The 22,866-nt window shown below is 47.9% G+C and overlaps 1 protein-coding gene across 3 annotated transcripts in view; it reads right to left on the bottom strand.

Annotated features, from left to right (window-relative positions):
* PRKCA (protein kinase C alpha) overlaps positions 1-22,866 on the bottom strand; it is a 361,121-nt gene that overhangs the window by 89,026 nt on the left and 249,229 nt on the right. For all 3 annotated transcript variants that reach the window (XM_032457033.1, XM_032457034.1, XM_032457035.1), the window contains exons 4-5: positions 17,873-17,984; positions 14,427-14,555 (exon numbers count right to left, since the gene is read on the bottom strand). In XM_032457033.1, the coding sequence (XP_032312924.1) occupies positions 14,427-14,555; positions 17,873-17,984 (241 nt within the window). The remainder of the gene's footprint in view (positions 1-14,426; positions 14,556-17,872; positions 17,985-22,866) is intronic.

The following is a 22,866-nucleotide window of genomic DNA, read 5'->3' as shown; positions in this document are numbered from 1 at the left end:
ACTTTCAGTTCTGAGTCTCACTGAGGGAGCTTCTGTCTCACGCATTGACTAAGACAAAACCCATCAAAGTGGGAGAGCCTGGTATCCTGCCTCTCAAACTCCTGATCGCACAGCATCAGGGCACTCCAGAGAAAAAGAGCTACAACAACACAGGGAAAGACAGTAGTTTGCTAAAGAGAGAAAGGGAGGGGCCGAGGGAAGGTGCCATGCTGCGGTCCTCTCCTGGCACTAGGGAGAATGGCCCCATTTGTCATTCTGGCTGCGTCATAGTCTCCTCCGCGCCACACCCCTCCCTGAGCTGGTGGAACACTTCTTTACTCAGAGACAGGGTGATGAGGCTACAGGGGAACTCGGTGGGAACTCGAACTTGGTCCGGCAGACCTGTCTCCATGAAGTCATTCACTTTCTGTGGGGAGGGGTTCAGCGTGAGTAACCAGGGAGGGGAGCGGAAGGGACCTCCTCCCCCTCTTCCTCAGCCGCCCCCTCGGTCTGATGGCTTCCCCTGCATCCGTGCTTAAAATAGACTGAGCTGAACTGAAAATAACCAAGGAGATTAAATTAAATTAAATCAGGCCTGGCTCCCAGGCAGCCGCTAATAAACTCATAAGCATTCACGTCAGCGTGGCAGACAGAGACAAAAGTGCTTGTTGGTTCTTAATTTTTTCGATCTGGAGTCGCTGAACCCTCAAGAGACAAAGCCCAATGAAACCAAGCTTCTTTCTATCACCTTTACACAAGGGGCTAAGTGCAGAAGAGTTTGGGACTGGTTACAAGCAGGAATTTGTTCTTGGTAGCTTGCCTGAGGGAGCCCCATCTTCCGGGGGCCTCTGCTGGGCTTCCCTGCCTGGAATGCGCTGGCTGAGCATCGGGTGTGACGCCTCCTTAGCCGGCGATAGTGCTCCTGCGAGGGCCTTGCACCCTCGGTTGGCAGGGCAGGGACCAACCGCCCCACCCCGGGGCTGTTCCCATCACCTGCAGGACCAACGGCTCTCCCGGACTTTCCTGGTCACCAACAATGGGCTCATTGCTCATCAGGGGCTATTAGGGGTGGGAGGGGTTCATGCCAACCAGAGGCTGGTGTTAGCACTTGTCTCCGGAACACCACAGTCCTCGGAGAGAGAGACGATAGTAAGTCATTTCCCCCCAGACTTTCTATCTGTTCTAATATTGCAGCCTTTAATCTGAGAACACAAAGCTGAAAATAAATATTCATTAAACTTACCACGGCAGGGCTAAGAGATTTTCACCTGCCAAAGCCTCTTATCACCTCACCCACAGTTTTCTTGTTTTTTTTTTTTTTTTTTTTAAACCTGGATGTTCTCATTCCTGTTGGGATCTTTCTCTGACTGAGCCCATCTGTCAACACTTTCGATGTGCGCAAGGCGACCACGTGCATCAAACCTAATGCGAGACTAAATTAACTCTGAAAAAGGCAGGACTGGGGGCCGAGCATCTCGGATGTAAAAGTTTTAATCCAGTGAGATGATGACCCAGCTGTTTGTGCAGCACCGAGCCGCGGTGCTGAGGCCATCACCGAATCGGCACACGTCAGGTAGAGAGAGAGAGATGAGGCGGGAAGACAGCCAGCGTGGGAGAACCCACGGCTCAAAGACTCTGCACAGGGCGAGGATCCCGTTCCCCGCGAGGCTTGACGGTGGGGTCATCGGAGATCCAACTGCTTTGGGGAGGACATCACAGGGAGGGGACCTGCCGCTTGGAGCAAAATTGCCACAGTTTGCAAACCAAGCAGGAGACACATCATTTACCCGCCGGCGGGAGGGACTGATGGATGGCGGGGATTCAAGGATAAAATGTCCCTTGCTTTTCTTTCCCCGGCTGAATGGAAGCTTGGCCTTTCTCGGAGAGAGAGGCGAAGAAACCAGAGGCATTGTTTGTGTGTCACCAGGGAGTTTGTTCTCGCAGCTGGAAGCCTTCACGAAAGCAACGGCTTCGGGGGTGAGAGGCGCAGGGCTGCCAGGAGCAAATAAGCAAGGCAGACTGCAGGCGCTGCCCGGGGAGGGGGGCGGAGAGTCGTTTCAGGCCAAACAACCCCAAATGCAGGCTGGGGGGCTTTGTCCAGGTCCCAGGCCCTAATCAAACGTGTCCACCCTTCCTGGCCACTTGCTCTATATTCTAACTGTGGCCCCATTCAGAGGGCTCTGCTTCCTGCGGGGACCGCCATTACCGCTTCTCCATCAACACCAGTGATGCTTGCAACCTGGTGGGCTGTTTCATAGCTTCTAAATAAGAAGGGTGTCATTAACATGCCAGGTGGCTGGACTGGACAAGCGCCACCAAATCAAAATGTTTTCTTTATCCTTGCCTGTTTCTGGAAACTGGCCAGGCCCGGAATATGTTCGTTGGTTCCAAAGGGACTTAGGAGTCATACCCAACTTTTGTACAGAAGCTCAGCCACTGCCGCTGCCCTTTAGCTGTTTCACACATGTGCAACATAGCTGAGGGAACAAGGCATCGAAGGAGGAGACCGTGTCCCCACCCCCCAATCAACCCTGGCGAATGGCTTATGGAAGTATTGCATTATCTGTTGTTTTGTTTGCTTGGCAACATCTGCAAAATTTTCTTCCCCCGCCCTTAACTGCCCTCTTATAAAACCCTGCCCTTCAGCCACAGTCCATGTGTGCAGGGGCGGCACATGGCCCGACCTGAACCAGTGAATCCTTCCCTGGGACATCTGGATTCGTGCCCGACACCACAGGAGGGAGAGATGAAGCTGTAAGAGGCAAAGCTCGGGCCGTGCCTTCTGCAATGCGGAGAAAGCTAGCTTGCTATGAAAAAGACAAACGCCAGCAGGACAGAGAAAGAAGAGGTGGGATACAGAAAGCCAGCCTCCGCTTCCAGCCGTTCCTATGGTCCCACAGAACCACATTCCCACCCCTGAATTCATAAGACACCCCAGTTTTCTCTGGATAACTCTCTTTTCTAAGAGGGGGCTGAAACTTGGTTTTGCCCCTTACAACCCAAAAAACCCTACCTAATAGTCCAGTTCCCTCTCTGAGCCTTGGTTTTTATACAGGACCACATCGCGAGACCAAACGCATCTCAGACCTCATCCAGGTGCTGGGTTCCTGGAGTCTCCAACTCTACTGTCAGCTCCTCAAGAGGGGACACGCCGACGGGCACCAGTGTTTAGCTCCTTCCTGAAATGACTCTCACGGCAACAGAACCCTAGAGCTGAAGGAGGCCTCGGGGTTCATACAGGTCAAGTGCCTTAATCAGAATTTGCAGATGAGGAAAGGAAAACACAGAGATTAACCGATGAAGCCAAGGTCCACAGCAAGTTAGAATCTTAAAGGTTCATCTCCTCAGCTTAATATGCAACCGTTCCACTCACACAGGGCTCCTGCAGTTCAGAGAGTGATGACTCCACAGTGAGCCGTGGGCCGTGCTTGGGAGACACGGTAAAGGGAAAAACAAACGAAACCTGGGATGAGATGTTCCTGAGTGTAGCTGGAGTCTCACTGGGGTTAAGGTAGGTCATGAACAAGTCAGGACAGAAAGAGCTAATGTGTCAATAAAGTGATACACTCTGATTCATTGAACAATGTAACACAAATGTGACCGGGACAAATGTGTCTTATGCATGGAGGAACGGTCCCTAATACTGAGCATCAGTTGGTGTTGAAGCTGGGAGTCAAATCCAGTCTATCTGACTCTGAAGCCAAGGCCATGTACCCTCTGAAACCAGATCACTTTCATGATCTTTTAAGTCCACTGCATTCTTTCTTCACGGAGTGTTAGTCATCGAATGGGTACCAGGAAATTTTTTTTTTTTCAGAAATAAATTGGCATCCTTCAGAAGCTGGAAGTTCTGAGGGTAACCAAGAGTCCCTGTTCTCTCTGGGTGGGGGAATGAAACAAAGTTCGGGGTCATCCTGAGTAGCTGGGAACGAGGAAGAAGTCATGAAGCTGGACCGTGCTGTTGAGAACATGTAGTGAACACACACTTTTCTTTTTGGCCTCTGGGTAGATGCCTTCTGCAGGTGGTCACCCAGGGATCCCATGAAATGAGAGCAGCACATACAGCCAAAGAAATATGCCCCCACTCCCTGCACCCCGACTCCCAGCAGGGGGTGGCTACAGGCACAGTGGCTTCACACAGGGAAAGAGATGCCGGTGGGGTATTTTCCAGAGTAAGAGCCCTCCTCTCTCCACCTCCCCGCAGGGTGTTCAGCAAAACCAGAATTTCTTTCTTTGGACGACTCTCCCTGCCACCAGTGGGTCTAAGCGGGTGAGGCAACACTCCCTCTGCTGTGATTTTCCCCAAATTCAGCGCCCCTGCCTTGAAAACTTTCACAGGAAGTTTGCCTCACATCTGTTCTTGCTTCATTATTCTAGGGGAAAAAAAAATGCCTACTTTGGGTTCAAAAGGGACCCTGACGGTCTTTAATTAACCACAAACTCTTGCATTAATTACCAAGGAAAGTGGGTGGTAACATACAACTACTGTTCTTTTCAGGAAAGAAAGTCCCCTATGGGGGATGCTCTGGGGCAGAGCTTCCTGCAGGTGGCCAAGCCCTGCTCTATTCATCGGGGATATTTTAGAACAACCCCAGGAGCTAACTTATCTTGTATCTTCCCCGGAAATCTGCACACTCTTTCCAAGTGGAAACGCCTAGAAGCTGAGATGAATATAGCCTGGTGTTTCTCTGTACTATTTTGGTGCTGATAATCAGAGTATGTGCATACCGTTAACTGGAGGATTCCTTCAGAAAGCATTTGAAAAAAACATGTTTGTGGGATATCAGAATAGCGTAATATTGGAAAGGACCACAAGGAAGTGGCTGCCTCTTCTAGCTTCTTGGTGGACCACCCTCACTCAGCCTTGAAGATGAAACAAATGAAGAGAGGAAGAATCTCCGCATTTATCTGGGGACGTTTCTAATGGTGAACCAAACACTGGGTGCTGATGCGTTCCAATCTTTTGCTGGGGAACCAAAGGGACACTTACCTGCTTTTGTTTGCTCTCCCATCCTGACCCTCTTAACATTGCCTCCACTCATCAAAGAGTTAAAAGAAAGCTTCAGTGCAAGTGATTAAAAAGACATCATTTTCAGGCTTCTAAGAGATTCCTCACTTGGCCAATGCATTTACTTTCTAGATGATCAAGTTCCTTGCAATACGTTCATGGCAATTAATCTTGTGCTTAAATGATAATCCTATAACTAGAAGCAATTAGAATCCTGCATGAGAATGACCTGCTCAGTCAGTGTCAATGTCCCTGTATGCTAATGGGATAATCTTGAAAGAGGCCCCAGAAATAATTTGTTTCTCCTCTTTCCGGGGATGCAGGGGTTCAAAGCCCATCTTTAAAAATGCTTCTTCATGTCAGGAGCCATTGAAGTCAAAGCGGGTGGAAGACTGAGGCCCCTATAAGGAATCCAGGGGCTTGATATCATCTTCATCAGGAGAAAGAAGCCACGTCACTTTGAGCTTGGATACCATTGTATCCTAAGACGAAGGCAATGCCACATGAAGGAAATGTCACTGGTGACCCTTACCCCGTCACCCTGGTCTTGCTGCCTCTCACAAACACCCAGGGACCAAGCACCTGGTGTGAAAAACCATGTTGGACCCACTGCACAGAGAACCATGCAGGAATAACACTCCAAACCACAGGAAGACAAACTGCGAGTTAGTAGACATGTGACAGTCAGCTCTGCCACTGATGGGTCAGGATGAGGTACCACAGTCAGGATGTAAATAATGACACGTCTCTTTGAGACGATGCAACCTTTTTCTTGGCAGATGTGTGTTTCCCTAAAGGATCCCAGAAGTCCTTTGGCTTTATGAACGAGGCTAGAACAGAATCATTTAAATATGATCCAGAAAGAGGGTTAAAAATGGGAAGAGTTGCCTGGATTTAGGATGTAGGAACACGGTTTCAAGCTGAATATATATGTGTGTGTATATATATATATATATATTTTTTTTTTTTTTTTACACTGTGTCCATCATCATCATCATTTACTCAACAAACACGTCTTAGGGAGAAACTCAAGGCACGGGGCTGGGGTACAGGAGATAAGACACCATCAGAGGGAGACCGATGTGTAAATAAACACGTAAGTGAAACCACATTATAAATGTTATAAAGGGCGTGGGGAGAAAGTGGCCCATTTGAGGCGGGGCATGAAATGTTAGGAGAGGTGTCATAAAGGGAGCTAGAGCTGAGTGTCAAAAAAAAGATGTTCCTGGTGGAGCAGGGTAGACAGCACAGGCAAAACTGAGGGGGTAGGAAACAGCCCGCCCCCTGGGGAAACAGCACGTAGCTTTTCCTTACAATGGGAGCACAGATCGCCAAGGGGTTGGGGGGTGTAAGGGAGGCAAGGTACTGGCTGTTGAAGGGCTCACACAGACATGTGGCACCTGCTATTAAGCAGTGTCCAATCAAGGAAGAAGACAGAGTAGACAAAGGCATGGAAACACACCAGTCACCACCTAGAAGCACATGCATTTGAAAGGGACCATGTGCAAGCACGCCTCTGGGACAAGCACGGTGCTAGCGGTTTTTCGCTTAGGGGTAGTTCCTGTTTTCTTTGGCAAAGGAAGCACCTGGATGTTAAGCACTGGCAAAGCTAGAGGTGGGTTCTTCCAAGACTGAGAATTCGAGAGCAAGGACGAGGCTGCAGTGGGAAAGAACCAGGGTGGGTAAGAAAAAAACAGAGATGGTAGGTTGACAAGGATGTGGCAGGTCACACGTCGGGCCAATTCCCGCACAACCAGCACACGTGCTGAAGGGGGCTTTGTTTCCATTCTTTGTTGCTCATTTTAGGTCTTCACTTTAAGGCATTGAAGAGGTCAGCCGGATTCCCTGCTTCTATTTTTATTTCTAGCCATTATTTCTGAGGGGAAATGACAGCAGATTCTCACCCACCATGGCGTCCATGGCGCTGCAGTGATTCCAGGAGCCGTCGGGCCATCTCAGAGTAGCCTCAACTATTAACCTCAAGATGGAAACACAAAATTGCAAACCCTTTAGCAACAGTGTGGGCCACGTCTGTACTAAAGGGAAGGGACTGTGAACGGGCACATAATCTCTTATCCAGATCCAGGAGTCAGCTGTGTAAGCAGGTGGGAGGCGAGTGCCTGGGGACTGGGGACAGAGGGTCCTCCTCCCAGCAGCCGTGTGACCGGGGGCAAGTCCCAGGAGCTCTGCCAGCCTGTTTCCTTGGTTACAAAACGATGATGATGGTGATAGCTCTTTTCTGGAAGGCTTGTTGTGGTCATCGACAGGAAAGCATCCTGGTACCTGGAAGGTGTTCAATCAACGTTGGTTTCTCTTCTCCTAGGACCGAGGCACTCAGTCAATACCAGTGGCTTCTGTGGTTTGCACTGATGTCCCCTGTTCCCACATCTGCCCCCTGCGTTCTGACCGGCTGGCTCTCCATCAGCATACGCGTCAGGGACTTGGATGTTGGCTCACCTGGGGCTTCCTTCCAGCTGAGAGTGATTCCCACAGAGCACCTTTAAGTGCTGTATCCACTACAACAAAAATTTCCAGCCTAACATAGCCCCACTTTTTAGAGGTTTGGTTGGTTTGAAAATTTTCACTGATGATAAACATTGCATCACACGTGCCTTGTGTGTATGTGTGTACACACACGTATTTTCAGCTTTTTGTTTTTGGTTTTTGTTGCACCATTTGGAAGTAAGTTTCAGGCATCAGAAAAAAAAATCACCCCTAAAATATTCCAGTATCCCCTTCATAACTGCATTGCCATTACCACCCAGAAACGTCACGCTGATACAAAAACATGATCTAAAGCACAGTCCAGAGCTGGACTCCCCCACTGCTCCTCAAGTGTCTTATTTTCACGACATTCACATTTTTGAAAAGTCCGGGCTGCTTACCAAGCAGAACGTCCCAATACCTGGATTTGTCTAGTTTTCCCTCACCTCATGATTCGATTCAGGTTATACAATTTTAGTTACAGTATCAGATAGGGGTACGATACTGTGTACTTTCTACTCCACCCCATCAGACGTTGGAGTCCTATTATTATTTCCCACTAAAAACATGCCAGTGTTCCTCAGAGACACGGCTGAAGCACAAGTTGAGCCCTTCTGTTCCCAAAAGAAAGGAAGTATTGGAAAAAATGGACGGGTCTCATCAAAGGGACACGATGGGAGGGGGCTCCCACTGGCCACTTTTCGAACGATTTGAACAACAACAACAACAAAAAGACAGTAACAAAAGAACTTGGGAGCCCAAATGGCAACTTTTAAAAAGATGTAGGGGAAATGTAAAGGGAAAGCTTTTCTCTCAGAGGAATGCCAGCTAATGAACGTAGAAGGGATTACAGAGTTAGAAAATCACCATTTTGCAGCCGTCCATGTAATAACTGATTAAGGCTCGTCCGTGGATGCTAAAACTATCGGGTGAAAGGTTGCTGGTCTCCAGGTACGACACCCAGACTTACTGATTATAAATTAAAAAGGTGCCTTTGCAGTGGAGGGATCAGATAAAGACACCTTAACCCGGTGGTCAGCTGCATCACCAGTAACGGACAATCTGGAAACACTGGCACATGAGCAGCTTCCAAACCAAAGGGCCAGCCACACCAGCTGCATCCCTTCTGTGCTCCTGAGCTAGATCGAAATCCCACAGCCAAGCTTTTACTGACTAGAAATTACCTCCAACTAACACCTTTTTCCTTTAGGCAAGCTTCTTGGTCCACCTCCTCCTCGCTGGCAGCCCCACACTGGTTATTACATTTCACAAGCCTTCCTGCCAGTGGGGAAAGGACCTGCACAAAGCTTTCAGGCGACCAATGGGCTACCTGCTGTGCCCCCTTTCCCAGCATCAACAAAGGAAGTCAAGGGTTGCCGTGAATCTCAAGGTCATGCCTGGAGGTCACGGTAGGAGACTGATGCCCTATTCTTGTTGAAAACACAGCTACCTGGAACTTTAAATCCTCCTGTTTGAAAAGGAAGTGTGTGACTCGGAGCTATTACCAAGTGACTCCTAAGACCCGCGCCATCTGTAAGCTGGGATGACTGTCGCCCTAACCCCTGGAAGATGGAAAGACACTTCCCTCCAGCTCTCCCCACTGCTCACTCAAAATCCCTGGAATCCTGCACTGCGTCGAGCTTCCTGAACACACCACACCCTCCCACGGTGCTGCGTCTTCACCTGAAGTGGCCTCCGGCTCCACTCTCACTACCTGTGTGATGCCACCTGCAGCTTCCTCGGGGCAGGTGGGGCACCATTCTTCCAAGCTCCCACCATGTTTACAGGTCCTGGGTGCACTGCCCTGTCATTCTTTTTCATGTCTTAACTCCCCACAAAGTCTACACATTCCATGATAAAGAATATATCTTAATTATCTTAGCATCCCTGGCACCTGGCAGAGAGCCTGACGCTTGGCTAATAAATGTATAATAAATGCTTGAGTCAAAGAATGAGTGACTGTCATACGAAGCTGCGTCTCACTGCCTTGATTCCGTTGCAACTAGGCTACAATAAGGTGGAAGAACACACTCAGAGAATATTACTGTTATTTTTAATCCACAACAACGTGATGGCAAATCTCAACAGCTGGGGCAGTGAGACAGAGACATTGAATCCAGAAGGTCGAAGGAAGGATGCAATCTGCAGTTTGCAAGGAGCTTCAGAACCTGCAGGAGGTCCTCCCCTCCCGGCTATGGAACTCGTTTTAGAACTTCCATCTCCGTGCCAAACTAGCAACCCAAAGTATCTGAGAAAAATCAGACTCTTCTGCAGAATAATCTACTTGTGGGAGAAACGTGTTCCTGAAACAGCTGTAAAGCATACGATATTTCTCCCATTTACTTACAACATTAAATTGAAAATTCATTCCCATGAGGGATTTTTTTTTTTACCACTCCTCCAAACCAAATAAAAAGCACACAAGAATGTAGAAAATCTATTAAAATGGCATATGGATAGGAAAAAAAAAATGGAACTGTTCAGATAACATCGCACCACTGCCCAAAGGCAAAAAACAAAAATACACCACAAAAGCGGAGGCCGTTCCCATAAATACTGCACCAATCTCAAAAGTAAACTGATCTCTGATTTCAAACGGGTGACTTCCAGCCCAAAGCAGGAGTCCGTTGGGAGTTTCTATTTTGGGAATTCTTTTTCAGTTCGAGCAATTCTGCACAGGTAAAATGGAGATGGAACCAATGTAACAATTAACACAGCTGCTTAGGGTTTAAGAGGATTTTCCAAGAAATCACTTGCATGTGTACCGTAAGCTTGGCTCATTATGGTTTATTGTTGCTATCTGCGTTTTCATCGAAGCCAGGCTAATTCCTCCATCCCATCTCAGCCCTCCGCTGGAGCTCTCTTCACCCTGCCCTCTCGAGTAACTACCATCCTTCACCCTGCTTCTCTGTGGAAACTTTCCCTCCCTCCCTCCCGCTTCATCACCCCCTAGCGCCTCCAACTGCATGCTATTTGGTTCCCACCTAATTGAGCACTTAATTATATGTGGACTTGGGTTGTTCTTTAACATGTGTTACTCTTCTCTCCCCTGGTTGTAAGTCCCACATTCAGACCTGCCATAACCCCAGAGAACCTGTGGAGTGCTCAGTATGGGTTTAGCAAATATTTATGGGTTCGCTGTTTCTCCAGGAGACTCTTGAATAAAAGAGACTTGGGAGGGTGCAGCCTATAGGTACAGGAGTCAGACCTGGGCTCAAGCCCCAACCCTGTCACTTTCTACCTCATAACTTGGAGCCATTTCCTTCCCTTCTCTTAGCTCATTTGCTTATCTCGAAAATGAGAATAACATTACTCTGTAGGGGAGGGGGTAGGGAGGGTATAGCTCAGTGGCAGAGTGTGGGCTCAGCATGCCCGTGGTCCTAGGTTCAACCCCCAGAACCTCCTTTAAAAAATAAAGAAGATAAATAAACCTAAGTCACCTCTCCCCACCAAAAAAAATTTTTTTTAAAAGGAACTAGGCACTTCAAATTAAAAATAAATGGAAAAGGGAAAAAAAAAAAAAAAACCAAACCACTCTGTGCTGGTGTTTTTGAGGGGTCCATGAAACAATGACTATAAAGCACTCAGCACAGAGAAAGATCCAGGCTTCTGGACAGTAAGTACACAGTAGGTGGACTCAGTCAACGGTAGCTGTTGCTACAGAAACCATTCGTCAGGACAAGCCGGTGCCTGGCCTGCCGGGCTGGGAGGCCGGTCACGTAGGAGGGACTGCGGTGCTGCTCAGCCTGGGACTCTGTGCAGTCCTTTCATACTGGCATCGGGAAGCCTCGTGTCTTCTCTCTGACTCTTTAGAACAATTTTGAGTGACTAACTTAGGTACCAATTTTTCCACAGATTTGTCAGGTACTATTTTAAAATGTGACTACTTTGATTCTTACACTATGGTTGTGTAAGAATGTTATTTTTAGGGGGTGCTGGATGACAGGTGTATAGGAACCTGGAACTACTCTGGCAACTTTTTTTTTTTGGACCGTAAACTTGACTCTATTATGGTTTCTTGTTTATATTTTTCCTTCTCGTTGAAGCCTGGCTAATTCTGATTCTGAAAATCTAAAATTAAACTAAAAGTTAAAAAAAAAAAAAGCTTCCTAATTAGTTATTTCCTTTAGTTTGGCTTCCTGTACTTAGGACTGCATTTCCTTCACAGAAAGAACAAATGTATTTTAAAATTAGATTTGCTGCGGACTGAATGTTTGTGCCTCCTCAATTCGTATGTTGAAGCCCTAACCTTCTCAGGTGATGGGGCATCGGGGAGGTAATTAGATCGTGAGGGTGGGGCCCCCATGATGGGATTAGTGCCCTTACGAGACACCAGCCAGTTGCTTCCTTTCTCCCTTCCCCTACCCCCAGTCTCCTTCTCCCCACTCTCTTCTGTCAAGTGAAGACACAGCCTAAAGGCAGCCCCTACAAGCCAGAAAGAGAACTCTCTCCAGAAACCAAATTGGCGGCACCCTGAACTTGCACTTCCCAGCCTCCAGAACTGAGACAAATTTAGTCGACGGTTATTTGTCGTAGCAGCCTGACCTAAGACAAGATCCCAATTCTTACTGGTACTCTCATGAAAATATCCCTACTTCTATCAATTGGATATCTATCCGTTAAATTTACCCTCTGTGTGACTTTGGGCAAGTTATTTCTTTGTGCCTCGGTTCGTTCAAAAAGTAAAGGGTAATAAAGTAAATTTCCACACAGGTTTAAATAAGTTGATTATGTAAAGTGCTTAGAAAGCGTCCCTTCTGTGGGACATGCTCAGTAGGCGTTCGCTGCCGTGGCCTTTATTATTATAAGACCACAGCTGCGTGCATATTCCTGGAGCAGAGCTATACCTCTGCACGAACGTACAGACTCGTTCTTGAGAGACTTGACCGCCTGTAGCCACAGGTTGTCCTGGTTGGCTCTGACACGTGAAAAGTCCGTGTCCAACTCAGTGAGGCCGTCTTCCCCTAAGATGATTCTCAAGCTATGAACCAAGCTCAGCTCCTGGCGATGGTGGAGTTAGCCTGTGAACCCTGCTGTCCCTGCAGGGTGGGTCTTTTCTCCTGTACCGTGTACCCTGTGCCACCCCCGCCAGGGCATCTGGGCCTCTCTCTGCAGTCTTCCACCTGCAAGTCTCCTGGGGCTCACAGGAGAGACTGGAAAACTCAGGCAGCACCATACAGAGGAGGCAGGGGGCCGGTCTAGCACTCACAGTGCGTGTTTTGCTCTATTCAGAAGCATAACGAGTGAGAGCTGAACACTGGAAAACCCTGGCCGGGTATTCCTGCCTTACCGGGAGCTGAGAACCTCACAGCTGAGCCCTGACTGTTCACACGGGGTGTCTATTATTCCGCCATCAGTAGCTCACAAAGCAGAGGAAAAACACTGCAACGTTTAGCCAGATGCTCCTCAACCACTTACCATCTATTACGCCCACATTTTATGGTAATTTCCTTCTAACCGGCATGCTCTCTGCCCCCAGTACCTGACTGCTCATGGCTCCCAAGGAGTCTGCTTGCTCTGAGCGGAGGGTCCCCGGGTGTGTGCCACCCAAAAGAAGGGAGATGCAGGTGAGAACCACAGCCCTAAATGCAAGGGTGCCAACAGGATGGTTTGGAGAAAATAAACACCAAAGGTCAGCAGGGATGCTGCGTCTGTGACTGGGATTTCCCGCACCATCCGATCTTGACCACCAGCTGTACTGTGTTTGTTTCATAAGGTTTTCCAGTGGCAAAGCGTGTTAACCCTCTCTTAGCAACAACTTGAAACCCTTTGCTTGATTTTCCCTGAATTCTTACCTGACAGGACAGCCCTGGGTAAAGAACTTGTCTATTTTTCAAAGAAAAAAAAAATGTGAGGATGTTTCCAAAAATAAGCTTTCCCTGGAACTGGCCCCTACCCTCCACCCTCATCTGTTTTCCTTAAACAGACCTTTTGAGTCTTTTTTCTATAATAGCTTCAATTATTTACAACAACATTAAAGTCAGTTTTTCCAATTTTACAATAGCTTAGAATTCTCCAGTACAAATGGAAACATGGTATGTTTTCAGATCTAATGGAAACCAGTGTCCTCATCAAGGAAGAGGGAGTGTGTGGTGGTACTGGAGGGGCCCCAAGAGCAAGGAAACAAGGTTGACATCTGAGAATCAAACCACACATCCACACGGCGGGTCGTCCAGTCACTGCAGAGACACAGAGTGGGTCCTGGGCCAACGAGACTCCAGGATACCTTAAGTGAGTGTGGACTTGGTGGGAAAACCAGTGGAAAACCCACCACATGACAGTGCCCACCCAGACACGGCCCTGGGGAGGCAGCGTCCCGGCTGTGGACAGGGGATTCTGGCCCCAGGGATGGGCTATTTGTGAGGGGTGCACACGGTGCGATGAGTAGACACACAGGTTCTGAAGTCAAAATGCCTTGGTTCCAATCCCGGCTCCTCACCTACTCTGTGACACTGCAAGGTTCTCCTCTCTCTGTGCCTCCATTTCCTTTTCCGGAAAATGAGGCTAATAATGAGGTAGTTGCGAGAACTAAAGAAATGAACCTATGTGAATTTCCTAGCACCGGGTCTAACACAGAGGTGGATGCTGGTCTCATCATGGTGGACTCATCGGTCACCAAAGCCTGAAGCCGTCAAACATCCAGGTCATCCACCCACCGCCACTTGCACTACTTCCACCTTCACCAACAGCACTGTTTAGCTGGCGTCCCTCTCCCGTCCCCAGGGGGCCAATACACCGGCCATGCTGCCAGAGTACCTCAAGCCACGAGATGATTACACTGGGTATTCGGGGATTCAGTGGCCAGACCAGTCTCCTGGGAGATGTGTTCACGCGAATCAGTGGCTCTGCATCTGACCAGCCCAGGTCTCTGAGCCCTGCCTCGGGGTCAGCCTGACCTTCACCCGAACGCCCGCAGAGAAGCCACACGCCTCACACCTGTCCGCGCACGCCTTACCCGTGACGTGGAGCTTCTCGTCGGCGACCACGGCCTTCAGGTAGATCCGCCCCCTCTTCTCGGTGTGGTCCATCCCGCAGAGGCTGGGCACGTTGATGACACACTGCTTGTGCACATTCATATCACAGGCTGTGAATCAAGAAAGCGAAGGGTGAGGCTGGGCATGTGGACTCCAACCATCACTCCCTTGGTGTTTGGGTTGTACCAGCACAAGTGAAAATGAGCTATCCTCTGACTCGATACTTTGCTGTAATGTTTCTGGTGACCTCACGAACTGTTAGCAGATGTCCCTTCCAGCACAGGCTTCGTGTGAGTGACAATTTCCTTTAAATACCATTACCATATTTGTCCAGTCTTCACCGAAGCAAAATACACCCTCTGCCTGGTCTTCTGTGAATGCCTCAAATATTTCACATTGTATAAAATTCACACAGGTAAAGGCGCACAAAGGGCAGAAGAGTTAATATTTTATGTACACAGAGGCGAATACTATGCAAATTTTAAACAGAGGATTTCTTTTTTTTTTTTTTTGCCAAAGATTTATGCCTTTCTGAGCTCACCACTCAGAAAGAGAATCTGCGGGTTGAGTATAGAAATTTATGAAATTTTCCTTTCCTCGGCTAATTCTGCATTTCCAAGGAGGCTTAAGTAGATTGCCTTTGCTGCTGTTGTTGTTTCTAAAAGAACGAGTGTTTGATATTTGAAACAGGTCTTCAAATATTTAAATATTATTTCAAGTAAAACAAATACATGCCTTGCATGATAAGCCATTCCTTACAGCTGACATTCCGTGGGTGAGACGGGAGAGGGTTTAAAAAAAAAAAAGATCAGCCTTATTGCAATGAACCAAAGAAACCCTGAAAAGAATCCTGTGTGCTGAAGACAAACATAAGACTCCGTGGAGGTGTTCCAGCTCTAATGTCCTTGTCCTTTCTGGCTTCCAGAAGGAGGAGTGGCCACTGGAACCCTCACACATCTTCGCTACAAGGCTCTTCTGTGACCTTTAAGGTGGAGTCTTCATGCCCGCTTCATTTTGAGTGTTTAATGTTAACACAGTGAGGTTACTTGCAAGAGGCGTTGTGAATAACAGGTATCTGCTATGACTAAACCAGGAAAATGGACACAATGAGGGAAGACCAATCAGCTGATTCACAAAAGTGGATTCTGTTCCCAAAGGTAACCGTTCAAAATCACATCCCTTGGATTCAGCCAATACCAAGGCTCTTAAAAAGCTGTGTGATGACTTGTGTTGATCAAATTCCATCTTCTGGGCAGAACGGGCAACTTAAAGGAGAGAAACGCCAGAGCCTCTGGAAAGGATACACAGACAACGGGGGGTGGAGGGGGGGAGTTGCGGGGGCATCGGAGGCTCGAGGGCCCGGGGTTGTATTCCTATCTTGGCTCTACCATTAGCGGCTTGTACCTCTTGGGAAGCTCATTTGCTCTCTGATTCTATTTCCTACTCTGCAAACTGAGTGGCGGGGCTACACCAGTGGTTGCTCGCTTTCTTTCCACCAAGAGGAAATATCTATAGTATTAAAAGCCTATAACGTGCAAGGGCACGGGAAGAGATTTCTTCTCTGCAGAAATTAGGGGCGGAGGTCTGGGTCCTGGCATCCACCTGCTTGTTCTCCTCTTCCAGGAAGGAGCCCAGGGAGCAGCCCCCCAAACACTAGGACTGCAAGGAAAAAAACGTTTAAAACAAAACACACTGGTTGAGGTCAGTGGTTTTCAAAATATTTAGTAACAGAACCCATTTTATAATCAAAACCTTAAGCACAATCCTCACATATAAACCAGATGAGTGACATATTATTAGCATACACTTAGTTAATAAATTCAAAGCTATACATTGACTTACTCTAAAGACGTCCCTGGATAACCAACAAATCCTTCTGATCCAAAACTTTTAAAACCAGCTGTTGGTGATGTTAGGTAAAAGCTCAGTTGCTAATTCATACAGAAAAGATATGCGAATAGTTGATTAAGGGCATCCTGGTCAGCTCTTCAGCTAAGTGGACGCAGCAGGAAAAACCTGTTGGCCTGTCCTGCCCCCTGCATGAGGCTGCCAACATCAAGTCTCCAAGGTCACCTTCAACTTGTCAAGGTCAAGTGTGTAACACACCTGAGGATTCATTCTTCCTCTAAGTTTTTAAATAATTGAAAGTGTATTTACAAATGCACTTAGAAGCCACACTGGCAGAATCCCTGAAAACTCTATCTTGGGAATCCCACGGGTGTCTTGAAACACAGGAAGCCACTGGCTTTGATGGCCACAAAGGTTTCCTTAGGGTATTAAATTCTGCAGCTCTGTAAGGTGAATCAGCCCTGTGTTGTGAGAAATTACCCACCTACTCCACAAAGTGCATATATCTTGATTTTTATGTACAGATGACCCTTGAACAACACAGGGTGGGAAGTGTGTAGGTCCACTTATACACGGACTTTTTTTTCCAATAAATACACAGTTGGTCCCCCATATCCGGAGGGCCGATTACGGGGCTTGAACTTCTGCAGATTAAGGTGTCTGAGGAGGGTCCTGGAACCAATCCCCCGTGGATACCAAGGGATGGCCACGTATGCATGTCTTTACGTCAGGACACACATAAAGGCTTTCGGCTGTAAAAACATCGTGAATGAATGACAATATGCTGATATTTCCATAACATTTCCCTGTTACTAGAAAAACAGGCTCAGTCATTACCTTTTCATGTCCTAAAAATTAAATTTTATTGAAAGAAATAAATGGCCTGAGGAAATCTTATTACATAAGAATAATCAAAGCAAAGAGTTTCCACAGATGTTTTTCTTTCCTCCCGGCATCGGGTGGAGAAACATACAGAACAAAAAAGGCGGATGGAAGGGCCCCGAGGTCTTCCTCACTAGTGGTCTTCAGGGAGTTCATCTCTAGCTGGACCGACAGACATCTGATCTGTCCGTAAACACGCAGGGCCAGTGAACTTTAAGTAAGACGCCCTCCTGGCTTTTAATTTTCATTGTGGTTTAAGTTTTAAGGAGAGCCTGCTGGATTTTTCCACAGTCCACCCACTAATTAGAGACACAGGAAGATAATGACTGTGGATGCTCAGTTTATTTGGAAGCTTAACCAAATGTGGAATCCGGAGGTGGGGAGGCTTCTTTGAACACTTGGCATTTGCTTTGGGGTTTGATAAGCCTGCATTTTATAGTGATGGAAGATTTCTACCACGAATAACTGTGGCAACACCAACTTCATTAAATCGAGTGCTTTTTCGGGGTTCATAACGAGGCAATTGAGTCATTTAAGAGGCCACAACCTCGACAGTGGAGAGATTCTACGCTTTTCCCGTTGCATATGTATCTGAACGTATTCTACTGATGAGCTGGTGCTGAAAAGTTACTAAACCTTAAGTGCTCTGTCAACCCTACAGAGCCTCGCCATCTACCAGAAAAGAAAACTTACTTACTGTCGCATTTCATCCCCTGATGGATAAGTCCATACAGCAGTGACCCGCAGTGATCACAGAAGGTGGGGCTTCCGTAAGTGTGGATCTTAAACTTGTGCTTGCTCCTGGGGTCCTGCGGGGAGAAGAAGCACACCGCTCACTCTGGTCGTGAAAGGACCACACTTTTGGACTAAGCCACGCTCAGGCCCCTCCCCCCACCCCATTTCACGTCAGGGTTCAGTGGTGCCAGACTGTGCCCATTCTCTGGGGTCGGACAGTGAGTGGCGGCAACTCTGCCACATCACATTTTAATAGGGTGCCCATTCTGAGCCACGTATCAGATAGCCGCATTTCCGCTCCTTCCAGGGTGTAATTTGCACAAATCAGGGTTTCTAGCAAAGCTATTGCTTTTGGACTAGTGTCAAAGTGCGGGAGGGCAAGCACACTGTTTTGGACGCCCCGGTACTGCCGTATCCCCAGTGTTCAGCGCAGGCTGCGGCAGAGAAGGCACAGAACCAGGGTGCATTTGTGAAGATGAACTGGATGACCCTGGATCCACTCAACAGAGTCTGGGCCATTTCCTTTTGGGTGAGGTTTCCAGAAATATAAGACCAGATATGCACCCAAACCAACCGGGACATCTCTCTGCTTCTGCACTAATTCCCAAAGCACTATATGCACCGGCATGGGGAAAGTCCAGCAGAATCCGATGAAGACTGGAAATGCCCTGAAAGGACCCCGCCCACAGCCCCCTGCTGCAATTTCTTTATCTTCTCCAGCGTGCCTTACAAATTACCGAAGGTTCAACCAGGCAGCCTTTTTTTCAGGCAGTGTTTTTGTTCCTCAATCCACAGACAGATTATAGATAAGGAAGACAAAATTACACACAGCATACTGGAGTGATTAAAGAACAGACTGCCCGCATTCAAATCCCCAGCTCTGTTACTTCCCAGAAGCATGACCTTGGACACATCACTTCTCCTTCCTGCATCACCTATAAAGTGGGAAATTAACAGTACTTGTCTTAACGTGGCTGTTCTAAAGACAAAACAAGTCGATCTTAGGAAGGTGCTGGGAAGGGTAAATCCACGGAAAGCAGTAAGCTCCTTCGCTCTTTGCACTCCTGTTTCTTAACACGTAGAAGTAGAGGGTGGAGCTCAAAAATGTTATCCTATTTGAGCTATGAAACAATTTCACAGTCGACATGCCCCTCTCAGGACCCGTCCTCATTAAATTCCTCCTCCCACATCATTCTTGTGGCCTGAGCTGTTGCCACTGACTGAAGGGAGATGGCAGGAAGGCTCCACTGTAGACAAGGTAAGCTTGAGGTATCCTTTAGGGTTTCTCAGATGCAAAGACACTCAAAGAAAGGTACTCTCGGCTTCTGACTTTCTACGTAGGTGCTGGTGACTGGCGGCAATCCCAAAGGTGACTTTGACTTCATAAGCCAACTGACCTTCTAGCTGACTTTGGAACACATACACCAATGAATTATTGTGACAACTTTTTTAAAGACAGAAATTTTAGAATTCTGAAACATTTCAATCATGCAGAATCATATAAAGGATAGTGAATCAGACACTCATGTCACCTTGATACCTGTTAGCATCTCCTCTGATTTTTCACTGTATAATTATCACCCTCATTCTACAGAGGTGTTACTGATCTGCAAAGTCGCCTGGCCGGTGAATTTCAGAGATGGGATCTGACCAACCTCTGAGACTGTAACAGTGATTCCCCCATGAGAGCTTTCAGAATTCCACTCAGAATGAGGCCCTGGCTCCCAACATCTTTTTAAAAATTTGGATATTTTGTAACACAGATTTTTGGGGAAAATGAGACCACCACCTGCTTTGTAAATAAAGCTTTATTGGAACACAGTCACACTCATTCACTGACATTTTCTGTGGCTACAATGGCAGAGTAGTCTAGACAGAGCCAATGTGGCCCACATTGTCTAAAATACTTACTAACTGGCCTTTACAGAAAAAGTCTGCTAATCTCTGCTTTAGGACCATGGTTTTCAAAGTTTGGTCCCTACATAGCACCAGCATCACCTGAAACTTGTTAGAAAGGAAATTATTTAGCCCCTCCCCAGACCAAGTGAATCAAACTCTGCCGATGAGGCCCCAAGGTGCGTGTTTCAACATGCCCCGCAGGTGATCCTGAGGTTGGCAGGTCCGTGAAGGGCGGAGAGCCGCTGCTTTAGAAGGTTCCTCAACAAAGACAGAGTAAGTGCCAGGTGCGCCCGGGTGTAAATGATTAACAGTGTTCTCCAGGCGGGTCACGTGTTTACTTTTGAAATGTCTCTCAGGTGTGAAAAATCAGCACCTTCCCTGCGAGGTGCCTCTTCCTAGCCAGTAGCGGCTGTGAGCGTGGTCTGGAGAATGGGCTGGGCCTTCCACCACTCAAGCAGTGCACCGATCTGCCCAGTATCGCAGGACGTTGGGCAAAATGTCAAAAGTGCAGGCCAGTGTCAGTATCAATTAGAAGTTCCCACGCGGATAGTAAAGGTTGTACCCTACCGCGTGGAGGACAAACAGGATGCTCGGGGAAAGGACACAGCCGGTGTTCCCCGCAGGAGGAGGGCACGTCAGCAACCAGCACTAGATAAATACAATGTGGCAGCGCACATGAGGCCCTGCGGAGCCTGGGCGCACGGCAGCTCCGGGGCAGCCGTCCTGCCAGTTGCCTGTCACATTGATCTCTGTTGACGTGGCACACGGGTAACTTGTTTCACTTTTCAGGGAAATCTAAGGCTTGCTCATCCAACCCTCATCTGGCATCTTCAGGCTCCAACCGGCTGGGGGCACCGGAAGAGAGGAAACCATGGCTTCTGCCTCCTGCACAAGGCTGGAGAATGACCCAGCCTTGGAGTCCTCATCCCCTTGACATCCCATGAGTGGCCAAGGCTGGTGCCTGTGATGACAGTGATGACAGTCACAACCAGAACACCACCGCCTGCTCCTCGATCATCACTGTGTGCAGGTGCTTTATGAGAACCAAGACCTCGCCTATAAACCGAACACCTTCCCAGGATTCTGGAGACCTGTTTTCTGACTCCAGCCTTGATACAAACTCAGCAGCCTTGGAAAAGTCATGTCATTTATTTAAGAAGCAGAAATAAAACCAGTCTGTCTATGTCATAGCCTGGGGGTGAGGCTTGGGAACATAGGAGAAAGGGCTTTGCAAACTGAAAAATCCCTGGACGAACACAAGAGAAGATTAATTCCAACAATGATATAATTGTAATGAACTCCAACGTGTCCAAGATTTCCCAATAATACCTCAGTGACCTGGGCTTGAATGGGAAGGAACAAGAAAGCTAATTGACTCCAGCGATCACAGGTGCCTCGACCTGCGGCCAAGTCGGCCAGCAGGCCCAGGGCTTCCTCTGCGGTTCTGAGTTCCTGCCCTCTGCCCCAGGCCGGCCTTGCAGGGCAATGTCCATGCCGAGCTGTAAGCTGTGAAACCACCTGGCAACCCAGCCCGCCCGTGCAGTGTCTTGACGCTGGGGACCCGTCCAACTCTCGCCCCACAGAAACAAGCCTCAGAAGCGCAGATGCTCTTTCCCGTCTGATGCACCTTACCCCGTCTGACAAAAGAAATCACAGTGAGCTGAAGAGCTGTGACTTCTGGTGATGTGCGGAGAGCAACTGTTAAAAACAAACAAAAAAACCCTTTCCAGCTCTCTGAGTTTCCATCAATAGCCAGTAACTAGTGGTGCATTTTACTTCTTTGGGCCTTGAGTTCTTCATCGGGAACCTGAGGGTGTTGGATCCTGGATCAGCGTCTTTGATGTGGGATTTGACAGAGCCCCCCAGTTCTGGGAGGTGCCCGCGGGCTGCTGAGGATGGGAGAGGCAGGCCACCGCTAAGAGACAAACGCAAACGTGACTACCCTACATGATCGCTTTGCTTCTGTCTTACTTAAAAAAAAAAACTTTTAATTTTTTATTTTGAAATAATTGAAGGCTCACAGGAATCTGCAAAAATAGTACAGACTGTTCCCACACACCCTTCACCCCGCTCCCCCCAGCGATAACATCTTACATGACCACGGGACACGAGCAAAACCAGGACGTGGACACTGCTGCAGTCACATTAACGGAAACAAAAGACCTTTTTAGCATTTCTCCAGATCTTCTGTGCATAATTCCCATGCATGTATTTTTACTGCACACTTATGAATTAAATACACTGTTTGCTGAATAGGAAATAGGGTAATATTTGCTGGGTAAATACCATGAACTCAAGTAGAACACCATCAAAGGAGCATCTGTTGTTGGTTCATCAAATATATAAACCACTGGATCTCAGGGGATGGGGTTGTGGGAGGACGAGTCTAAAGATTTATTTGAAAAGCAGAATCGGAATGCTATTCTCTAAGTACAGGGAGCACATGCTGTTTCTAACATTTTTCTGATCAGTTTTCCAACACAAAAGCATTTTGAGGCACAGGCTGACTGAGGGCTCGCTCAGAGTGCGGTGCCAGCCCCCGGTCACGGGGCAGTGAAAGGTGTGTCAGCGATGGGCTTCCCAGGTGATGCTCACAACCCGGAAGGAAAGACCTCAAGGCAGGAGCTGTGCCCCACCAGCTCCACCGCAGGTGTTCTGACAGCTGCTGAGTCACACAGTGAGTGCTGTGGTGTCCCCAGGAGGCTCTGTGTGGCCAAGGAAGTGTGCAGAGAGGAGCTGAGTCTTAAGTGTCCATGTGCCACTTGTCCTCAGGTTGTGAGAGGCAGTGTTTGATGGATGGGGCCTTAGGAGTCATTCTTTCATCTATAAACCCTGACCTCCAGTCCTTCACTTGGGTGATCCCCAGGTAGCACCCCGGCTTCTCTCATCGTGTTTTCCCTCCACCTGGTCTAATCATCTTATGCCAAGGCCCCATCTGCTGAAACATCTGAAAAGGCAAAAAAGAAGGCTGCTTCCTCTCCCAGGAAGCCACTCCAGATGTCAGGACCAGACACACTTTTCTTCTCTCCTTTAACCTTCTGGAGCATTTTATTTCCT

Source organism: Camelus ferus, chromosome 16, assembly GCF_009834535.1.
Source record: "Camelus ferus isolate YT-003-E chromosome 16, BCGSAC_Cfer_1.0, whole genome shotgun sequence".
In the NCBI taxonomy this organism is placed as follows: Eukaryota; Metazoa; Chordata; class Mammalia; order Artiodactyla; family Camelidae; genus Camelus; species Camelus ferus.
This window is presented reverse-complemented; position numbering and strand designations above follow the sequence as displayed.